This window comes from Furipterus horrens, unplaced genomic scaffold, assembly GCF_987537825.1.
Source record: "Furipterus horrens unplaced genomic scaffold, mFurHor1.1.pri manual_scaffold_7, whole genome shotgun sequence".
Taxonomy (NCBI): domain Eukaryota; kingdom Metazoa; phylum Chordata; class Mammalia; order Chiroptera; family Furipteridae; genus Furipterus; species Furipterus horrens.
This window is the reverse complement of record NW_028327177.1, coordinates 117,563,658-117,581,821: the sequence shown is the minus strand read 5'-3', so window position 1 is coordinate 117,581,821 and position 18,164 is coordinate 117,563,658. Positions and strand designations below refer to the sequence as shown.

General features: G+C 35.3%; 1 protein-coding gene across 3 annotated transcripts in view; it reads left to right on the top strand.

The window, feature by feature from the left end:
* Positions 1–18,164, top strand: part of ANKRD28 (ankyrin repeat domain 28) — a 180,851-nt gene that overhangs the window by 35,302 nt on the left and 127,385 nt on the right. For 2 of the 3 annotated variants that reach the window (XM_090284362.1, XM_090284363.1), the window contains one exon: positions 17,021–17,093. The exons of the other annotated variant lie outside the window; for it this stretch is intronic. In XM_090284362.1, coding sequence (XP_090140488.1) covers positions 17,076–17,093 — 18 coding nt within the window. In that variant the 5' untranslated portion in view covers positions 17,021–17,075. The remainder of the gene's footprint in view (positions 1–17,020; positions 17,094–18,164) is intronic. 3 annotated transcript variants of the gene reach the window in all.

The window sequence follows — 18,164 nt, the reverse complement described above, 5'->3', positions numbered from 1 at the left end:
AATCACAGTTATTTGCATCTGACTTCATCTAATAAAAGACAAATGTTAGGAGCAGAAACAGAATAAGAAAAATGGTTCTATAAAGGATTAAAAGGAAAAGAAACAAAATGATAATAAATCAATATGAAGTCTGTCCTGAAAAAGTCCAGCCATTGTTAATATAACAAGATAATATAATATAGTTGCATGGTATCTATGTAACCTGGCAGCCAAGAAGGGTGGACTGGAATGCGCATGCATGAACAATGATGACTTTGCTGTACTAGTCAGTGGAGTGAGCATGTGTATTATACTATGTGGCTGTCACATTCAAAATGACTGAGCGAGTAGAGCAACGAATCTGCATCAAATTTTGTGTAACACTTGAACATTCCTCTGTGGAAACTATTCAGATGATTCAGAAGTCTTTCGGGGATGATGCAATAGGTGTAGTGCAAATAAAAGTGTGGCATAAACGCTTCAAAGATAGTCAAGAATCTGTTGAAAGTGATCCACGTTCTGGGAGGCCTGCAACAAGTGGAGCACCTGACAATGTTGAACATGTACGGGCTGCAAGCAACAAAGATTGTGCAAGAATGAGAAGTTGGTTTGGGGATTCTAAAAACTACTGTGTCCAAGATTTTGATGCAGGCTTTTGGCATGAAATGTTTCGTGGCAAAATTCATTCTGGGGCTTCTGCTATCAGAGCAGAAGAAACATTGTGCTGCAGTTGCTAATGCCTTGGTTCAAACCACTACCAATGAACCAGATTTTCCCCAGAAGGTCATAACCAGAAATGAATTGTAGGTCTATGGTTTTGATCTGGAAGCAAAGGCCCAGTTGTACCTTGTGTCTTCTTCATTAAATGTCTATTTATCATTACGTGGCTGGATGCTTTCTGGATAGATGTTGTGTTCATCACCAGTTGAACTATACTCAATGATACCAATGCCCAGAGAGTGTTGTATCAATCAGGCAGCCAAAGTTATAGTACCTATATCTTGGCTTCTAAAAAAATGAATGATTCTCAAAAGACAAGAAAATTTTTTCTCTACCCCAGAGTTAACAGAAACAAACTATTTTTTCCTTTTCCCAAATGTAATTAAAAGATGTGTGTAGAATTTCTGAAGGTCTTGGCATTACAAACTGAAAAAGAACTCTGTATAAGCACCATTAGAGCCGAGAGTAAAGTGGGGATGTTTTTTCCCCTTCTTTTCTTCTATATTTCTTTTTTCTTTTTCTTTTTCAGTAAAGTCTCTTAAGCAGTTTATGTTGGTAAGCAAACAATCCTGAAAGAAACTAGTATTCCATTTTAAAAGTTGTATTACCTCAATATTTTTTTAAAAACTACACATACAAATGACTGCTGGGGCTTAGGATGTTTTTTGTAATTGTCTAAGAGCAGTACTTTTCAGGTGGTGTTTCTGAGTCCTGGGATTTTTCTGCAGTGTTTGTGATAGGAAGCGTAGTGGTGACTTGGTGAGCTTCTGGGCCTGCATTCCCTCCTTAATCAGAGCTGGCTCTGTTTGGTTTGTCATTGCCTATAAATTATCACGAGTGTGTGTGAATACATATGCATGCACACATATAAAATAGAATCATCTGAAATAGTAGTTTTGATGAAAGGATGCTCTTAGATTCAAATTATATCTGTGAGGACATAGTTACTCAGTAGGGTTGACTATTTAGTTGTTCTTTCATCTCTTTTTGGAATTTGCAGTGTTTCTGCCTATAATTCTGTTTGGATCCAATGTTAGTGACTAACTGTTGAGGCCCCTGTCTGTAAAAAATTTTCTGGTGATAAATTTTAGACTGTGTTTGTAAGCTGCTGTTTTTTTGTGGTACACAGTAGTAAAAGTGACAAGTTTGGTGCAAGTTGACAAGCATGTGTCTTTGGTAGATTGTGTAATTCAGACATACAATACTATGAATTAAGAGTTCTGGATAGAGGTTCTCTGGCTTTGATTTTTTACTAAAAAATTTTGTATAAAGGTAGCTAAGTTTACTAACTAGAAGGTGGCATAATTGAACTTTAATTTTATAAGATAGCCCTACAAATCAAGCTGACATCGGGAGACTTATTTATTTATTTATTACTTTGGCTTAGTGTATATGCACAAACATTTCAACCATATAGGAGATCTTAAAGATAAGAAAATGACTCATAGGCATACCAGGCTTGCATAACTGTGAAGAACTCTCCCGTCCTAATTCTCTCTCCTTCACACTTTCACTCTACCCTTATTCAGTCTTTCCCCCATTTCAGTTCATCGTCTACACTCAAGTCAAACAGAGTGATCTTTCTTGAAAAGATTTTTAGTTAGATTGAAATTTTTAGACACATAGGAGAAAATAAAATTTAGTAGAAACCTAAGTACCTGTCACCAGGAATAAATAGATGTTAATACTTTACTATATTTCCTTTGTGTCTCTTAAAGAATAAAGTCGTCGGCAGCCGTCCGTCTCGAGAGACGATGGTGTAGCTTCTTAAGAGTCTATCTGCACCGCCGAGAATGGCTGTGCAGTCCGACTCGGGAGTGACATCGTATCTGTCTCCTCCCGTGTTGAATCGACATCTTGCGATGACGCTGAAGCTACAGAGCCTGGGCAGGGTGATATGGAGGGTCTGCTGTTGCCCATGCAGCAGACCCCCCCCTCTCTTCGCAGCTGAAGGGTCCAAGGGAAAGACGGAGTCGATACAGCTTGGGTTCAGGTGCGCCGCAGGAGTTGCCGGTGTTGACTACAACGTCAAACCGCCTTAGGGACTCCGGCTCCGGATTTTGTGTCGGGGTTTACTCCCTTAGCCTTTCCCCTGAAGAGGTATGCCGCAAGGCAGCGGAGGTTTTTTGGAGTCAGAGTTTTCCTTCTCTGATGTGCCCTGACTGGAAGATCGAACCAGCGACACTTAGCTCGCAGGCCGACGCTCAATCCACTGAGCTAAACCAGCCAGGGCCTAAAGAATAAAGTAGTTATATATAAAGCTAGGGCCTCAGTCCCATTCTTCCCTAGGTAAACCAACTTGGAAGTTAATGTAATATTAATTTGTGTTATTACAATGTATTTACATTCCCATAAAAATGTCAAACAGTACATACTGTCATTTTTGGTGTTTCTGAACTTAAATGGTATATGTGTCTTTTGTAGCATTATTTTAAAAATTTATCCATGTTGATGCATTTGTTATAATTGCTGTGGTTTATACAAATAAACCATAGTTTATCCCCCTAACATACTGCAATTATGTAGTTTCTAGTTTTCAGCTATTACAAATAGTGCTTTAGTAGAAGTTCTGGTGTGTCTCCTTGTGTCCATATCAAAGTTCCTGGAAGTTGATGTGTGGAAGTAGACTTGCTGGGTCATAGAATATGTACACATGTTCATCTTTACTATGTAAGTTTTATTTTCTCCAAAGTGTCGTACCAATTATATTGCCTCTTTCATACTTGTTGATAAGTTGTTGCAGTTTGACTTAAGTTTTTACAACTCATGGGTGTGCTGTAGTATTTTGTTTTAATTTGTATTTCCAAGGTTCCTGGTGAAAGGGACTAAATTTTTATATTTTTTGACCAATTGAGATTTTTTTGTATAAATTGCTTGTTTCCCCCAGCCTTAGAACCCAGTCATTGCGTATGTGTATGCTATGAATTTTTTGTTGGTTTTGGTATATAGACATGTTAATATGTTGCTAACCTTTTCATTTTGTTTGTGATTTTTTTCAGAAATTTTAAATTGTAATATAATCATACTTTTATGTTGTTTCCCTTCTTGTGTAAGAAATCCATCAAGTTCCTGAAAATACTCTTGTTCTGTTTTTTCCTAAAAATTTACAGTATCTTTACCCACTTAGTTTTTGACCCACCTGGAATTTTATTTTTATATATGGTAAGCAGTTCATTTTTTTTCAAGATTGACTCTTTTTATCCTTTGATATTCTGTATACCTTTTTTTTAAATTTCAAATTGCCATATGAAACTGTTGAACTTAACTGTTATTCCATTGAAATTATGGATTTATTTTGGAAAATTGACATTGTATCGTAAGTCCTTGCTTAACATCATTGATGGGCTTTTGGACCTGGAACAAAGTAATGTATTATAATGAAATCATTTTTACCATAGGCTAATTGATATCAACAGTTAAGTTCTTATGGCATCTCATCAATGTTATAACAAAGTGATGTTGAATGAAATGCCATTATTTGAGGATCTGCTGTCCAGGATTGAGTCTGGATAAAGCAGATGATTGTCACGCAGCAGCCGCTTCAAACCTCATGCCTGTGTCTTCCCATGCATTTACTCACTGTTGGTATCAGACAGTACTAGTTCTCGTTTTCGCTATTAAATCTTGCAGGAGTGTCCTTCATTGGCTTGTGCTACCCTTGAATCATTTGGGAAAAGGGGTTCTGGAAAATGTAGTGTCAGACTTCTGCCCTATCATGCAGAGGAGAGTTTACAGTTGGGTGTTGGTGATGCAGATTTTATAATAGACAAGACAGGCATATACAAATCTGTTCTCATTTTTCTCCCCCTGTTGACACACACAAGATGGCTTACTTGATTGTTGTATCTTCCCGCACACCCCATTGATATATTTTGGAGATCTTTTGTTAGCTATTGTCACTTGCCCTCCACAGAGGCTACATCAATCTATATTTCTACCTTTAGTGTCTTTCTATTGTTTTGCATCTCAGCCAGCTTTGCATCCTGTCCTCCTGATTACAAAATGGCTTTTGCCTTTTTTTGTACAAATCCTTGTTTAAAGACCATCATCCTGACAAACGTGCATCCTGACAACACACATGCACCCCACACTCAATTCACCCTACTACTTCACTAGATGGGGTTAGTTGTGCTTCTGTGACTGTATAATGTGTTTCATTAATTAGGTATTTATAAAATTTCCTTTGTAACTTTTTTCGGGCCTGGGCTTTCCTAGTTATCATTGTACTATATCCTTTTATCATAAACATATTGTATGTATGCTTGTCTCCTTTACTAAAATTATAACTCCTTTAGAATAATGCTCCCCTATCTCTTTATTACCAGAACCTAACACATTGTAGCAATGCAGTCAGTAACTCTTGGAATGAATGAGTAATACATAATTCTAAACAGAGTATATGCAGTTTTATAACCTTTGCTTTTAGCAAAGTACATTGCACTGGATGCTTTACATGTATTAACATGACTCCTCATAATCATGTTTCTTAAGGATGCATTAAATAATATGGAGCTTCCATATATAATATGGGTTCAAACAGCTTCATTTCATTCCAGTTGCGCTTTACCATTTGCTACATAATCTTCCTAATTATAATTTTTCATGGTTGCATCGTATTTCATCAAGTTGATTTACCATTCTGCACTTTAAATATGTAAGTAATCTGAATTTTCAAAGGAGTAGATAACATTTCCAATATTACATTCAATATTTTTTTAGCTGACTTTTATGTATTTCCCAGATCTATATACTGGCAAATTGCCCTGGCTGGTTTAGCTCAGTGGATTGAGCGTCGGCCTGCGAGCTAAGTGTCGCTGGTTCGATCTTCCAGTCAGGGCACATCAGAGAAGGAAAACTCTGACTCCAAAAAACCTCCGCTGCCTTGCGGCATACCTCTTCAGGGGAAAGGCTAAGGGAGTAAACCCCGACACAAAATCCGGAGCCGGAGTCCCTAAGGCGGTTTGACGTTGTAGTCAACACCGGCAACTCCTGCGGCGCACCTGAACCCAAGCTGTATCGACTCCGTCTTTCCCTTGGACCCTTCAGCTGCGAAGAGAGGGGGGGGTCTGCTGCATGGGCAACAGCAGACCCTCCATATTACCCTGCCCAGGCTCTGTAGCTTCAGCGTCATCACAAGATGTCGATTCAACACGGGAGGAGACAGATACCATGTCACTCCCGAGTCGGACTGCACAGCCATTCTCGGCGGTGCAGATAGACTCTTAAGAAGCTACACCATCGTCTCTCGAGACGGCTGCCGACGACGACGACGACGACGACGACGACGACGACGACGATATACTGGCAAAACAACATAAGTACCTACCTACCTCATCCTATTTTTTCTTCATTTATGTAAAATTCACATAACATAAACTTAACGATTTTAAAGTGTACAGTTCAGTGGCACCAAGCACATCAACAGTGTTGCACAATATTAGCACTATCTAGTTCCAGAACATTTTCATCACCCCAAAAGGAAACCCCATTTTCATTAAGCAGTTACTCCCTGTTTTCCCCTGCCCTCAGTGTTTAGTAACCACTGATTGTTCTGCCTTCAGTGGATTTGTCTGTTCTGGATATTTCATATAAGTCATCAGAAAAGCCTAATTTGTTAACCATGTTGTATTTAAATATAAGGAAATGTACACATTTACATTTTTTAAAAAAAAAGATTGAATCTTTATTCAAATATTTGAGATCTTGGATGGTTGTGGGAAGTTATGTTAAGGTGGAAAGAATATCTTGGCTTATCATAGCTAGTCTTGTGCTGCCTTACTCAAGTTGTTTTTGGAAGATTTTGAGGAATATACTATTACATTCCTTTTGCTTTTTATAGTAAGCTTACCATTCTAAAACATTAACAGTTTAGGTCAGGGATAGATTAGGTTTGGCAATATCTGGACATGTTTCTGGTTGTTACCACTTGGAGAGGGGGAATGCTACAGACATGTTTAGTGGGTAGAGACTGGGGATGCTGCTAAACATCCTATGATGGAGAAGACAGGACTCCACAACAAATAATTATTTGGCTTAAAATGTTTGTAGTGCTGACTTGGAGAAACTGCTTTAGATCTACCAAATATCCTAGATTCCATAAATTAGCAGGTATATGTTTTGCTATAAAGTTTAGACCTAAGTTGAACCTAATTACTTTTAACTTTTTTAAACTTCTCTTTTTAAAATAGTGTTATATGTGAGCAGAATCATAGGGAAATGTCGATCTAATATTGCATTCCTTTTTTCGAAATATCACTACTTGATGTTCTTTAATTAAAAAGTTTAAATATAATTTAATTCTTAAACTTTGTCACACAGAGAAGACATTAATGAACCCCTGTGAATTGGTTATCCAATTTCAGCAGTTATCAACATTTCACTATTCTTCAATGTTTTTGGAGTATTTTGAGCAAAATCAATATGTATTACATTTTCTTTGTGTCAGACGTCTTTAAAGTTAGCTAGAATAATTCTTATCAAAGGTTGAACATTGCATATTATAGGTTTTTTAAGTATGTAACAGTATCTCCCTCCCTTTAAAAAAAAATTTATGTATTGTTAATGAAATTCATTTCCCACATACTAACTAGCTTGGATAATTGTATCCTCTTGATGTCCTTTAACATGTTCCTCTATACCTTATTTTCTTCTGTAAATTGGTAGATTCAGAAATGGGATTAGATTCCTTTCAGTTTAAAATTTTTTTTATTTACTGAATTTCAGAGACAGAGAGAAACATTGATTTCACTTATTTATGTATTCATTGGATGTTTCTTGTATGTGCCCTAACCAGAGATGGAACCTGCAACCCCAGCTTATTGGGACAACGCTCTAACCAACTAAGCTACCCTGCCAGGGCTCCCTTCCCTTTTTAAACCAAGAATATTTCAAGTATAATAAGCAAATGTCTACATACATATAGCCACCTATCACCTTTTTCTGTGTCATAACATATTATAGATTAATATATTGATATATGCATATACACCTATTTGCATATACAACACAGATTTATATCATCTCACAGCAGGTGGGTACACATGATGGGTTGTTCATTCTTAGTGATGATGATACTAATCTATGCACATGTTGTCAGCATGGTCAGTCTTGCTTCATCCTTTCATCTAATGATGATTGTTCTTTAATTATTTTCTCTGCAATACTATGTGACCAAATTAATGTTCCATTTACAAAGTAGTATATCTTGATTATTTGTCTTATGCTTGTTAGGACAGGGAATATTTTTATTATATCAACTTAGGTTGACTAGTACAATGCTTTGTAAATTGTTACCATTTCCCATCAGTGGTTCTACATCTTGGTTCTGAATGAGAATTACTATTTAAAAGTACAGATTTCTAGGCTCCACCCCCAGAAATTTTTAATTCAATTGGTCTGTCAACCTTTGAGCTGAAGGAAAACAGGCTGGCAAGAGTAAAATGAATCTATCTTTGTATACTTCACTTTTTTGTTTTCTTTTTTTGAGTGAATCACTGCTGTAATTCTCACCTTTGGTATGCATCTGATTCATCTGTGTAGATTTTTGAATTTAGTTTTAACAGGCAGGTTTACAACTCAAAAGGAAGAGAAAGCGTATAATGTCCCTTCACTTCTAGCCACATCATTCCCCAATCATCTGGTTTCCCTTACTATAGTGAACTATTATTTTCTTCTTTAGCCCTAGAGATTTTATGATTCTCTGAATATCTATTACTCCCCATTTACACAATGGGTAGTATACTAAACCACTGTTGCACATTTTATTTGCCCTCTGTCTCCAGTATCTTTATTTTACATCAGTACTTAAAGAGTGCAGCTACTTAGTATTTTATTGTTATTTACCCAGTTTCCTATTGATACCTAAGTTGTTCTTTTGCTAACACAAACAAAGATGAAGTGAAGAACCACCTACTATAGTGCAGTTCTGCAAACTTCACAAGTAGGGGCTTGGTCGTCCCGGAGATTCCTCACTTTAGACACCAGCTGCAGATCCAGTGTCCCCAGGCCACTCATGCTTCTGACCAACTGGCTGTAAACTTTAGGATTCCCACTCCCCACTCAGGTTCCATAATTTGCTAGAATGACTCCCAGAACTTAGGAAAGTGGTATACTTATGATCACCGTCTTATTATAGCAAGAGAACAGAAAATCGAAACACCAAAAAGGAGAGACTCATGGTGAGGTCTGAGGGTCCCAGACTCAAAATTTCCATGTCCTCTGGACACATCGCCCTCCTACTATATTGATGCTCAACCAATTTCAGTGTCAAGGTGGTTTACTGGGGATTCAATTTATAGGTATTGGATTTATAGATGTGTTGAGTTGTGGCCATGAGATTGAACTCAGTCTTTAGCCCCACTACTCTCCCCAGAGGTCAGAAGTTTAGGTAGTCAGGCTAACATCACAAGGCTTACAGCCCTGACCCTCTTATCACATTATTGTTCTTTCTCCCCTGGCCAGCCCCAATCTGGAACAATCTAGGGGCCTACTGTGAGTCACCTCATTAGCATAAACCCAGCTATGGTTCTGAGGGCTCAAACTGTGAATAATAAAGACACCTTCCAAGGGCTTAGAAGCTAATAGGTACCCAGGACAAAGACCAGTCAAATTTTTATCATGTAACACCTACATATAACATTTGCAAATATATCAAGGTAAATTCCTCTCCTTCCCTCTCCCATTTTTCTTCCACCTTCACATGATGTAATAATCACAACCAGCTAAAGCTATAACTGAGAAGTCTTTCTCCCACTTTGTGTCCCAGGAGTAAAATTTTTGCAACCCACTCCAAATAAATAACCTTGTTTCCCTTATATCCTTAGTGTTTTTATATGCAAATAAAAGCAAATGCAAATATGTTTTTTTCACTCTTCCTTAAACAAATGGTAACATATAGTATAAACTGTATGTTAATTTGCTTTTTCACTTAAAAATAGATCTAGAAATATATTTCCCTATCAGAAATATATGCATTCACAATTTTGCTAGACATTGACAAATTGCTCTCCCACAGAGATTATAGTAAAACTTCATTCACTCTAGGACCTACACAGTTTCAGACTTCTTGATCTTTGCAGTTTAAGAGATGAACAATAGGATATCCATGTAGTTTTAATTTGAATTTCTCATATTAAATTGAATATCTATATATTTAAGAAACATTTGTGATTCTTTTCTATGAATTATTTGTTTCCATTCTTTGCCTCTTTCTCTAGTGAATTGTGTTTCCCCTTTTCTTATAATTATCATTTGTTTCACTTTGTGGTTATATTTTTTCTTTTATTTTTAAGTATATTTTATTGACTGTGCTATTAACAGTTTCCACAGTTTTTACCCCTTTGTCCCCCTCTGCCCAGAACCCCCCCTTCCCTACAATAGTCCCACCCCTTAGTTCATGTCCATGGGTCATGCATTTAAGTTCTTTGGCTCCTCCATTTCCTATACTATTCTTAACACCCACCTGTCTATTGTGTACCTACCCTGTCTATGTTGTAGCTACCAGTTATGCTTCTTAATCTCTGTACCTTTCCCCCCATTATCCCTCATCCCCTTCCCAGCTGATAACCCTCCAAGTGATCTCCATATCTATGATTCTGTTCCTGTTCTAGTTGTTGGCTTAGTTTGTTTTTGTTTTTTAGATAGTTATTGAGAGTTATGAGTTTGTCATCATTTTATTGTTCATAGTTATGATCTTTTTCTTAAATGTGTCCCTTTAACATTTCATATAATAATGGCTTCGTGATGTTGAACTTTAGCTTTACCTTGTCTGGGAAGCACTTTTATCTGCTCTTCCATCTAAATGATAGCTTTGCTGGGTAGAGTCATCTTGGTTGTAGGTCCTTGCTTTTCATCACTTTGAATACTTATTGCCAGTCCCTTCTTGCCTACAAAGTTTCTTTTGAGAAATAAACTGATAGTATTATGGGAACTCCTTTGTAGGTAACTCTCTGTCTTTCTCTTGCTGCTTTTAAGATTATCTTTAACCTTTGGCATTTTAATTATGATGTGTCTTGGTGTGGTCCTCTTCAGGTCCAACTTGTTTGGGACTCTGTGCTTTCTGGACTTGAATGTCTATTTCCTTCACCAAATTAGGGAAGTTTTCTTCTATTATTTTTTCAAATAAGTTTTCAATTTCTTGCTCTTCCTCTTCTCCTTCTGACATCCCCATGATCTGGATGTTGCACTTTTGGAGATATCCCAGTCTTCTTATACTCTCTTCATATTTTTAAATTATTGTTTCTTCATTTTGTTCTGGTCGAATGTTTCTTTCTCCCTTTATTCCAAATCATTGATTTGATTCCCAGCTTCCTTCCCTTCACTGTTGCTTTCCTGTGGATTTTTCTTTATTTCATGTCGTGTAGCCTTCATTTCTTCCTTTATGCTTTTGCCGTATTCAGTGAGATCTCTAAGCATCCTGATCACCATTGTTTTGAACTCTTCGTCTAATAGGTTGACTATCTCCACTTTGCTTAGCCCTTTTTATGGAGTTCTGTTCTGTTCCTTCATTTGGGCCATATTTCTTTGTCCCCTCAATCTGGCAGCCTCCCTGTGTTTGTTTCTGTGTACTAGGTAGAGGAGCTTTGACTCCCTGTTTAGTGCACCTGTTAAGTTGTATGGGGCAGACCCTTGGGTATTCGTCAGGATGGGGCAACCCGCTTCACCGTTTCATGACTGTGTGTGTGGGGGGGTGATTGGAGAGGTGACAATACCGCTGCTTCCTGACTTGTGGAGGCTTGCCTGGCACTCACCCCACTTCCAGTGACTTCACCCACTTCACGTATGCAATTGGAGTGTCTCCAGCTGCTGCCCTGGTGGTGGTTCCCAGAGTGGGTGGGTTGGCGTATCTTCTGGGTTCATGTGTTCCCCGTCTGGTGAATATGTCTTCTTTATATCCTTGTTTGTCGGACTTCCATACAGTTTGATTTCTGGCAGTTCTGGGTGTTTTTGTTCTGAAGTAGTTGTGATCCCTCTTATGGTTGTACAAGGAGGTGAAGTGTGTCTGCCTACACCTCCATCTTGACTGGAAATCCCTCCTCACTTTGTGGTTATACTTTTCAATGTAGAAATCTACTATTTTTAAATGGTTAAATTTTTAAATTTTTATGTCTTCTAAATTTTATGTTTTCTCAGTTTCTGCTTTCCTGTTATGAGATTATGTTTTAAAAATTCTTGTTTGGCTTCTTCTAATATGTTTATTACTTTTTCTTTTTTAACTAAGGTATAATTTAGATATAGTAAAATGTATTCTTCTTAGTGTACAGTTTTGTGAGCTTTTACAAATGCATGCAGCCATGTAGTGACCACCACAATCAAGATACAGAACACTTCCATCACCCCTAAAAGTTCCTTGTGCCCCTTTGTATTTATACCCTTTTCTGGTCCCCATATCCTAACAACTGCTTATTTCTTTGCTGTTCTTAATATTTTGCCTTTTGCAGAAGGTCATAGGAAATAGAATCATTCAGTATGTAGCCTTTCATTTGGCATAATGTACGATATTTAAGATTTGTCCATGTTTTTGTCTGTTTAGTCATTGATTGGTTCCTTTCTATTAACTGAATAGTGTTCTATTATAAGATTTACCACAGTACATTTTTCCATTCTCTATTTGAGGGGTGTTCGGGTTATTTTCAGGTTTTGGAGATTATGAATTAAGCCAGTATAAATGTTCATGTACAGATTTTTTTGGTATGACTTATTATTTTATTGGATTAATACCTAGGAGTAAGATTATTAGGTTTTACATTAATGTGTGAATAACTATAAACAACTGAAAGTTGTTTTTAGAAGGGATTTACCATTTTGCTTTCCTACCAGTAATGTATGAGAATTTTAATTGCATTCTCTCCAGCATTCAGTATTAGCAGTTTTTATAAAAAATCCATTCTAGTTAGGTGTGTAATAACATCTCATTGTGTTTTAATGTACATCTTTCTAATGATTAATGTCTGTGTATCTTTATGTCTGTATGTCTTTGGTTAAGTGTCAAACTGTTTATCTTTTGTTCATTTAAAAAAATTGGGCTTTTCTATTTAATTATATGAATTCTTTATTTATTATGGATATAAATCCTTTGTCAGGCATCTAATTTGCAAGTATTTTCTCTCAATCTGTGGCTTGTATTTTCATTCTCAATGATGTCTTTCAAAGAGCAGAAAATTGTTTATTTTGATGAATTTAAATAAATCAGTATTTTTATCTATGAATTGTACTTTTGATACTATCTCTAAGAAATCTTTGCTTATTTAAGGTAACAAAGATTTTCTCCTATATTTTCTCTGAGTATTGTTTTAGTTTAAGTTTTACATCTAATCTAGGTCTGTGGCCCATTTTGAGTTCTTTATTGTATATAATATTAGATGGAGATCTAAATGTGTGTGTTTTTTTAATTGTTCGTTTTGTTTTGTTTGCCAACAATTATCCAGTTATTCCAGACTATTTTGTTGAACAGATTTTTTTTTTTTTTATCTGTTGAATTGCATTTGCACTTTTGTAAAAAATCAGTTGACCATGAATGTATATGTGGATCTATTTCTGGACTCTGTTCCATTCGATCAGATCTGTATGTCTATTCTTCTTTTCATTGTTATACTCTTGATGACTGTAACTTTCTAGGAGTCTGAATCCTCCAACTTAATTCTTTTTAAAAATTATTTCGGCCCTTTAGGTTCCTTGTTTTTACATGTAAATTTTTGAATTAGCGTATTCATTTCTACAAATTCTCTGAGACTTTGATTGGTTTTGCATTGAGTCTGTAGATTAAAGGAGGAAAATTGGACATTGTAACAATATTGAGTCTTTCGGTCCGTGAATGTGGTATCTCCCTTTTATTTAGGTCTTTGATTTCCTTTATCAATATTTTATAGTTTATAGCATAGAGATTCTGCACGCATTTTGTTAAATTTATATCTTAGTAATTCAATTTTGAGGGTGCTATTGTAAATGCTGCTGCTTTTAACTTTGATTTCCAAACCTTGGTATATGTTGAAATATAATTATATTTTATGATTTTGCTAAGTTTACTTAGTTCTGGGAACTTTTTTGGAGATTTCATGAGACTTTATACATAGTCATGTGTGCTAACACAGTCAGTTTTATTTCTTTTTCCAAATTGTCTGCCTGCTATTTTGTATAGCACTATAAGACTCGCGGTATGATATTGAATAGGAGAGTGCTGAGAGCAGACCATCTCTGCCTTGATTTTCATCTTAGGGAGAAATCAGTTATCAGTTTCCTAGTGCTTTTATATTTCTTTAAACACATACATCTCAGTATATTGATCACTGGGCTAAGGAATTTTATTTAAATTTTTTTTCTCCAGGTAGCTTCCGGTTTCCCTGATATCATTCATCATTGACTAGTATATCTTGTGATTTCTAATGCATTATATGTGTTTTCATACCTGGGTCTCTCTCACGCACATGCACACACGAACTTTATCAAAGTACTTACTGTACTGGTTGGCAGTTTACTTTTTACTTATCTTTGTCCCTTACTGGAAGATGGGTATTTTGAGTGGAATAAGAAATGGTGCCTACCCTCAAGGAACTTAAGTCATGAATAATTGATATTAGGTGGGACCATATGAAATTATCAGTGTTAATTTTTAACCTGTAAAATCTTGTATCTTGTTGACAAAAACAAAAACAAAATGAAAGATTTTTTTTCTGCTGAAAAGATCCAATCATCAGTATGAGAAATGTTCGTGCATGCCATTGTTCCTTACTGTTGTATGTTAATAAGCAAAGCCTTAGACTGGATATGCTGATGTAAATGGGATACATCCCCTTCTCGCTGTGGAAGACTGGGTTTTTACAGTATTTAGATGTGCTTAATTACATGGTTAATCTTTCAATATATGCACAAATTTAGTTTCAGTTTGCATTCACTTGTGATCCTAACACCTGCTTTTTTATGTGTTGGACTATGAGACACTTTAGCAATGACTTCTATAAATAAGTAAGGAGATTGACATACTTTATTGTGTGATAATTCTATGTGAAAATATACTCTGTGTATATTTTTTAGTTTGATGTAATTCAAATATTTTAGTCCCTTAGTATTTTAGGGGGGTTGAATAAACAGTAGTAAATTAAAGGCACCAAATATTTTTGCTTTTGAAACAACTTGGTATTTCAATAGAAGAGAAAAGTCATTAAGGCAATTATAATACAAAAAAAAAAAAAAAAAACCTTGTATTTTTCTCTAATTTTTTTGTGTAGTGTTTTTCCTTGTAAATTATATATGGAGGGAAACTGTAATATTTTTGTATCATATATATTTATATAATACTCAGGTTTTCAAGCAGATCTTTTACTACCCCTTATTCCAAGTCTGGAAAAAGGAATATTTAAGAGATTTTGTGTGAGCCTCATGAAGCTACAAATTCTTTCTTTTGTTCAGTGCTGCACTTAGCACATAACTCATTATTAATAAATGATTATTGAATAAGTTATTCATAGGGTGGGAAACTAGGCTAGCTAGATTTGGTTAGAGTAAGAAGATGTAATTTTTCCATGATACACATAGGTGGGCAAAAATAGGTTTGCAGTTGTGAGTACATGAAAGTTTATTTTTGTGTATTTTATTTATTAATTGTATTATTATTAACCTACTTTTGCCCACCCTTGTGTATATATATATTAGTACAAATGAAAGCTATTGCAATTATATTTTTTGATAAATGTCAAGATCACACAGTTTTTGAGACATTTTAAATTTAATTGTAAATGATATAGTAACAAGGCTATTATTTTCAATGAGTTTTTTAGGAATTTGCTCATGATACTGTTTTGAACTTGATTATTAATGTAAGATTAAACTATAACTATTAAAACCTATTAAGCATCATTTTTCATTTGAAACTCTTAGAGGGAGAATAACTTTGTATTGGTAATAATACAATAAATAGAAGTGCTTGGCAAATTTGCTTTCTTTTGTATTTGCTGCCACCAAATGGCATATTAATAATATTACTATTTCTGTTAGATTAATATGGTAGTAATGGCCCTTTAACATTTTTTTATGAGGTTGATTTTTTCATAATGAGTCTTGGCAAAAGGAGAATAACAAATTTCATATGTTTAGAACTGTAGCTAACCTTACCTACAGCTATCCACCAGAGTGGACAGGATGGTTACTCTCTTCTAACATGCTGGAAAGGCATGTTAGACTGATGATTCTTTCAGACTAATAAGAAATGTGGTTGACAGCATACTTTTATACAGGGAGCTTAATTCTGACATTCGTTCTTACTAGGCCATTACACCTAAGAATTAATGTTTCCAGAATATTTTAGTCCTGATTTTATTTATTTGAAGACAAGCCATTTTGGCATAAGATCCTGTAAAAATTATCATGTAAGAATTAAAACAAACAAACAAAACCCTGGCTAGGTGACTCAGGCTGTTGGAGTATTGTCCCATACACCAGAAGGTGGCGGATTCAGTTCCTGGTCAGGTCACATACATAGGTTACGGGTCTGATCCCCAGCCAGCGTGACTACAGGAGGCAACCAACTGATGTTTCTCTCTCATATCGCTGTTTCCCTCTGTCCCTCCCTCCCTCTCTTTCTCTCTCTCTCTCAAATCAATAAACATATCCTTAGGTGAAGATTAAAAAAAAAAAGAATTGAAAAATTGAAGCAACCCAAATGTTTAATCTTAGGAAATTGGTTAAATACAATAACATATTACTTTTAAATGTAATGTTATATATGTAATCATTGAAAGCGTTTTCGAGAAATATTTAAGGACATGGGTAAAAGTCCACATTGTTAAGTGGAGAAATATGAGGAGAAACAAGTTACTATGTCATCACTGCATATATTACAAAATAATTAACAGTGTTTCTCTTTGCAACATGTTGTGATTTCTTAAATTTATATATTTCTAAAAAGAATGTTTTAAATATCCAGAAATTATGTAGATTGAATGTTTTATACTTCATAGTTTCTTAGATTAAGACGCCCCCATGAAATTATTTGATCGTTATAATAAATATAATTGAATAGTTCTTTTGTTTTTTTAATGAGCATGTCTTTTTGCTAGCAATTCTAAGACTCATACCCTACTTTTGCGTCTTTTGAGAGTACAATAAGGATTGGTTCATGTATAAAGAAAACCTTTAAAAAACTCTTATCTTGTTATACAGATTAATAATGTTTTCTTGATAGAAGGGTTAAAAACCAAGTTCTGAATTAGTAAGATTTTTAATATTATCTAATCATTCAGTGTTTTGAGGTACTAGTTACTTTTATAACATAGTCCTTCTTTTCTAGTGTCAGCATATTCTTGCTTTTGATATCTGTTTTCTACTGCAGGCCTGAGAGTGGAATTGAAACAATACAACTACTGCTTCCACCAGAGGAAAATAGTATGGGGATTCCTATTATGGTAGGTTATTTTCTGGTGGTCTCTGTGCAGTAATATAGGCAGCTCTTGTAATTTATTAGTTTGTTGCTATTTATGCCTCCTTGTAACTTAAACTTTGCTTTTGTACATGTGTATGTGTATGTGAAAAATACTTAGTATCAGCCAAAATCTTTGTTGTAGACACTGTAGTAGGCCTTATTAATATTCCTGGAAAACTTAATATAGCAACTTACTTAATAATTAAATTTTCAGTGGAGGGGGCTTAAAAATCGCTATGTTATAGCCTGGAGAAGAGAATATTAAATAGCTGAAAATAATGGTACTGCAAATAGTTTTATTTTATCCTGAAAAACTAATAAATTACTAATGTTTTCATTGATCTCTTGTCCAGCTGTGTGCATCACTTTGCTCATAGCTAATTCTCTTACATGTTACATGTTTGGGGTACATACTGTAAACATTATGATTAGGCATCCAGTAATCATTGGGGAACCTTAGTTATGTCAGTGACTCCTGTGTTTTAGTGAAAATAGTTAGAAAAGTCTCATAAAACTTATAGGTGGAAGACTCAAGACAGTGAAGACAATATAAGCTAGTTTGATATCACTGGCATTGTTAGGCTTTTTTGAAATTCAAGCATATTTAAGGATTCTTTGGAAAGGAAGAAACTATAATCCAGTAAATGGTTTCTTTACCATTACCAGGCCGCAACTTGGTGTGCTTCTTGTTAAGTATTTTATTATCCATATGGTAATACCACTTGATGCTAAGTAGGCTTGATGCAAAGTTGTTTCAAAACAAAAAACCACCTTTATTGGTTTTTTGTTATAATTTGTTGTTAGTTAAATTAAAAATTTTTTAAAGAAGAGGAGGTGATTAGAAAGCTGTTAATTTGAGAGCTGAAGGATATTTATGCATCTCTCTACTGGTAGGAGGGGAGCAGATTACTAGAAAAACATTATTAGGTTTTGTTCTTCAAATTAGAATAATTTCGGTCATTAAAGATTGATATTCTCTTTAGAAATTCCGAATTCTTTGTGAATTAACCAATTGTGAATCTTTACCGGGCCTTTCAGGATTGCCTACCAGATT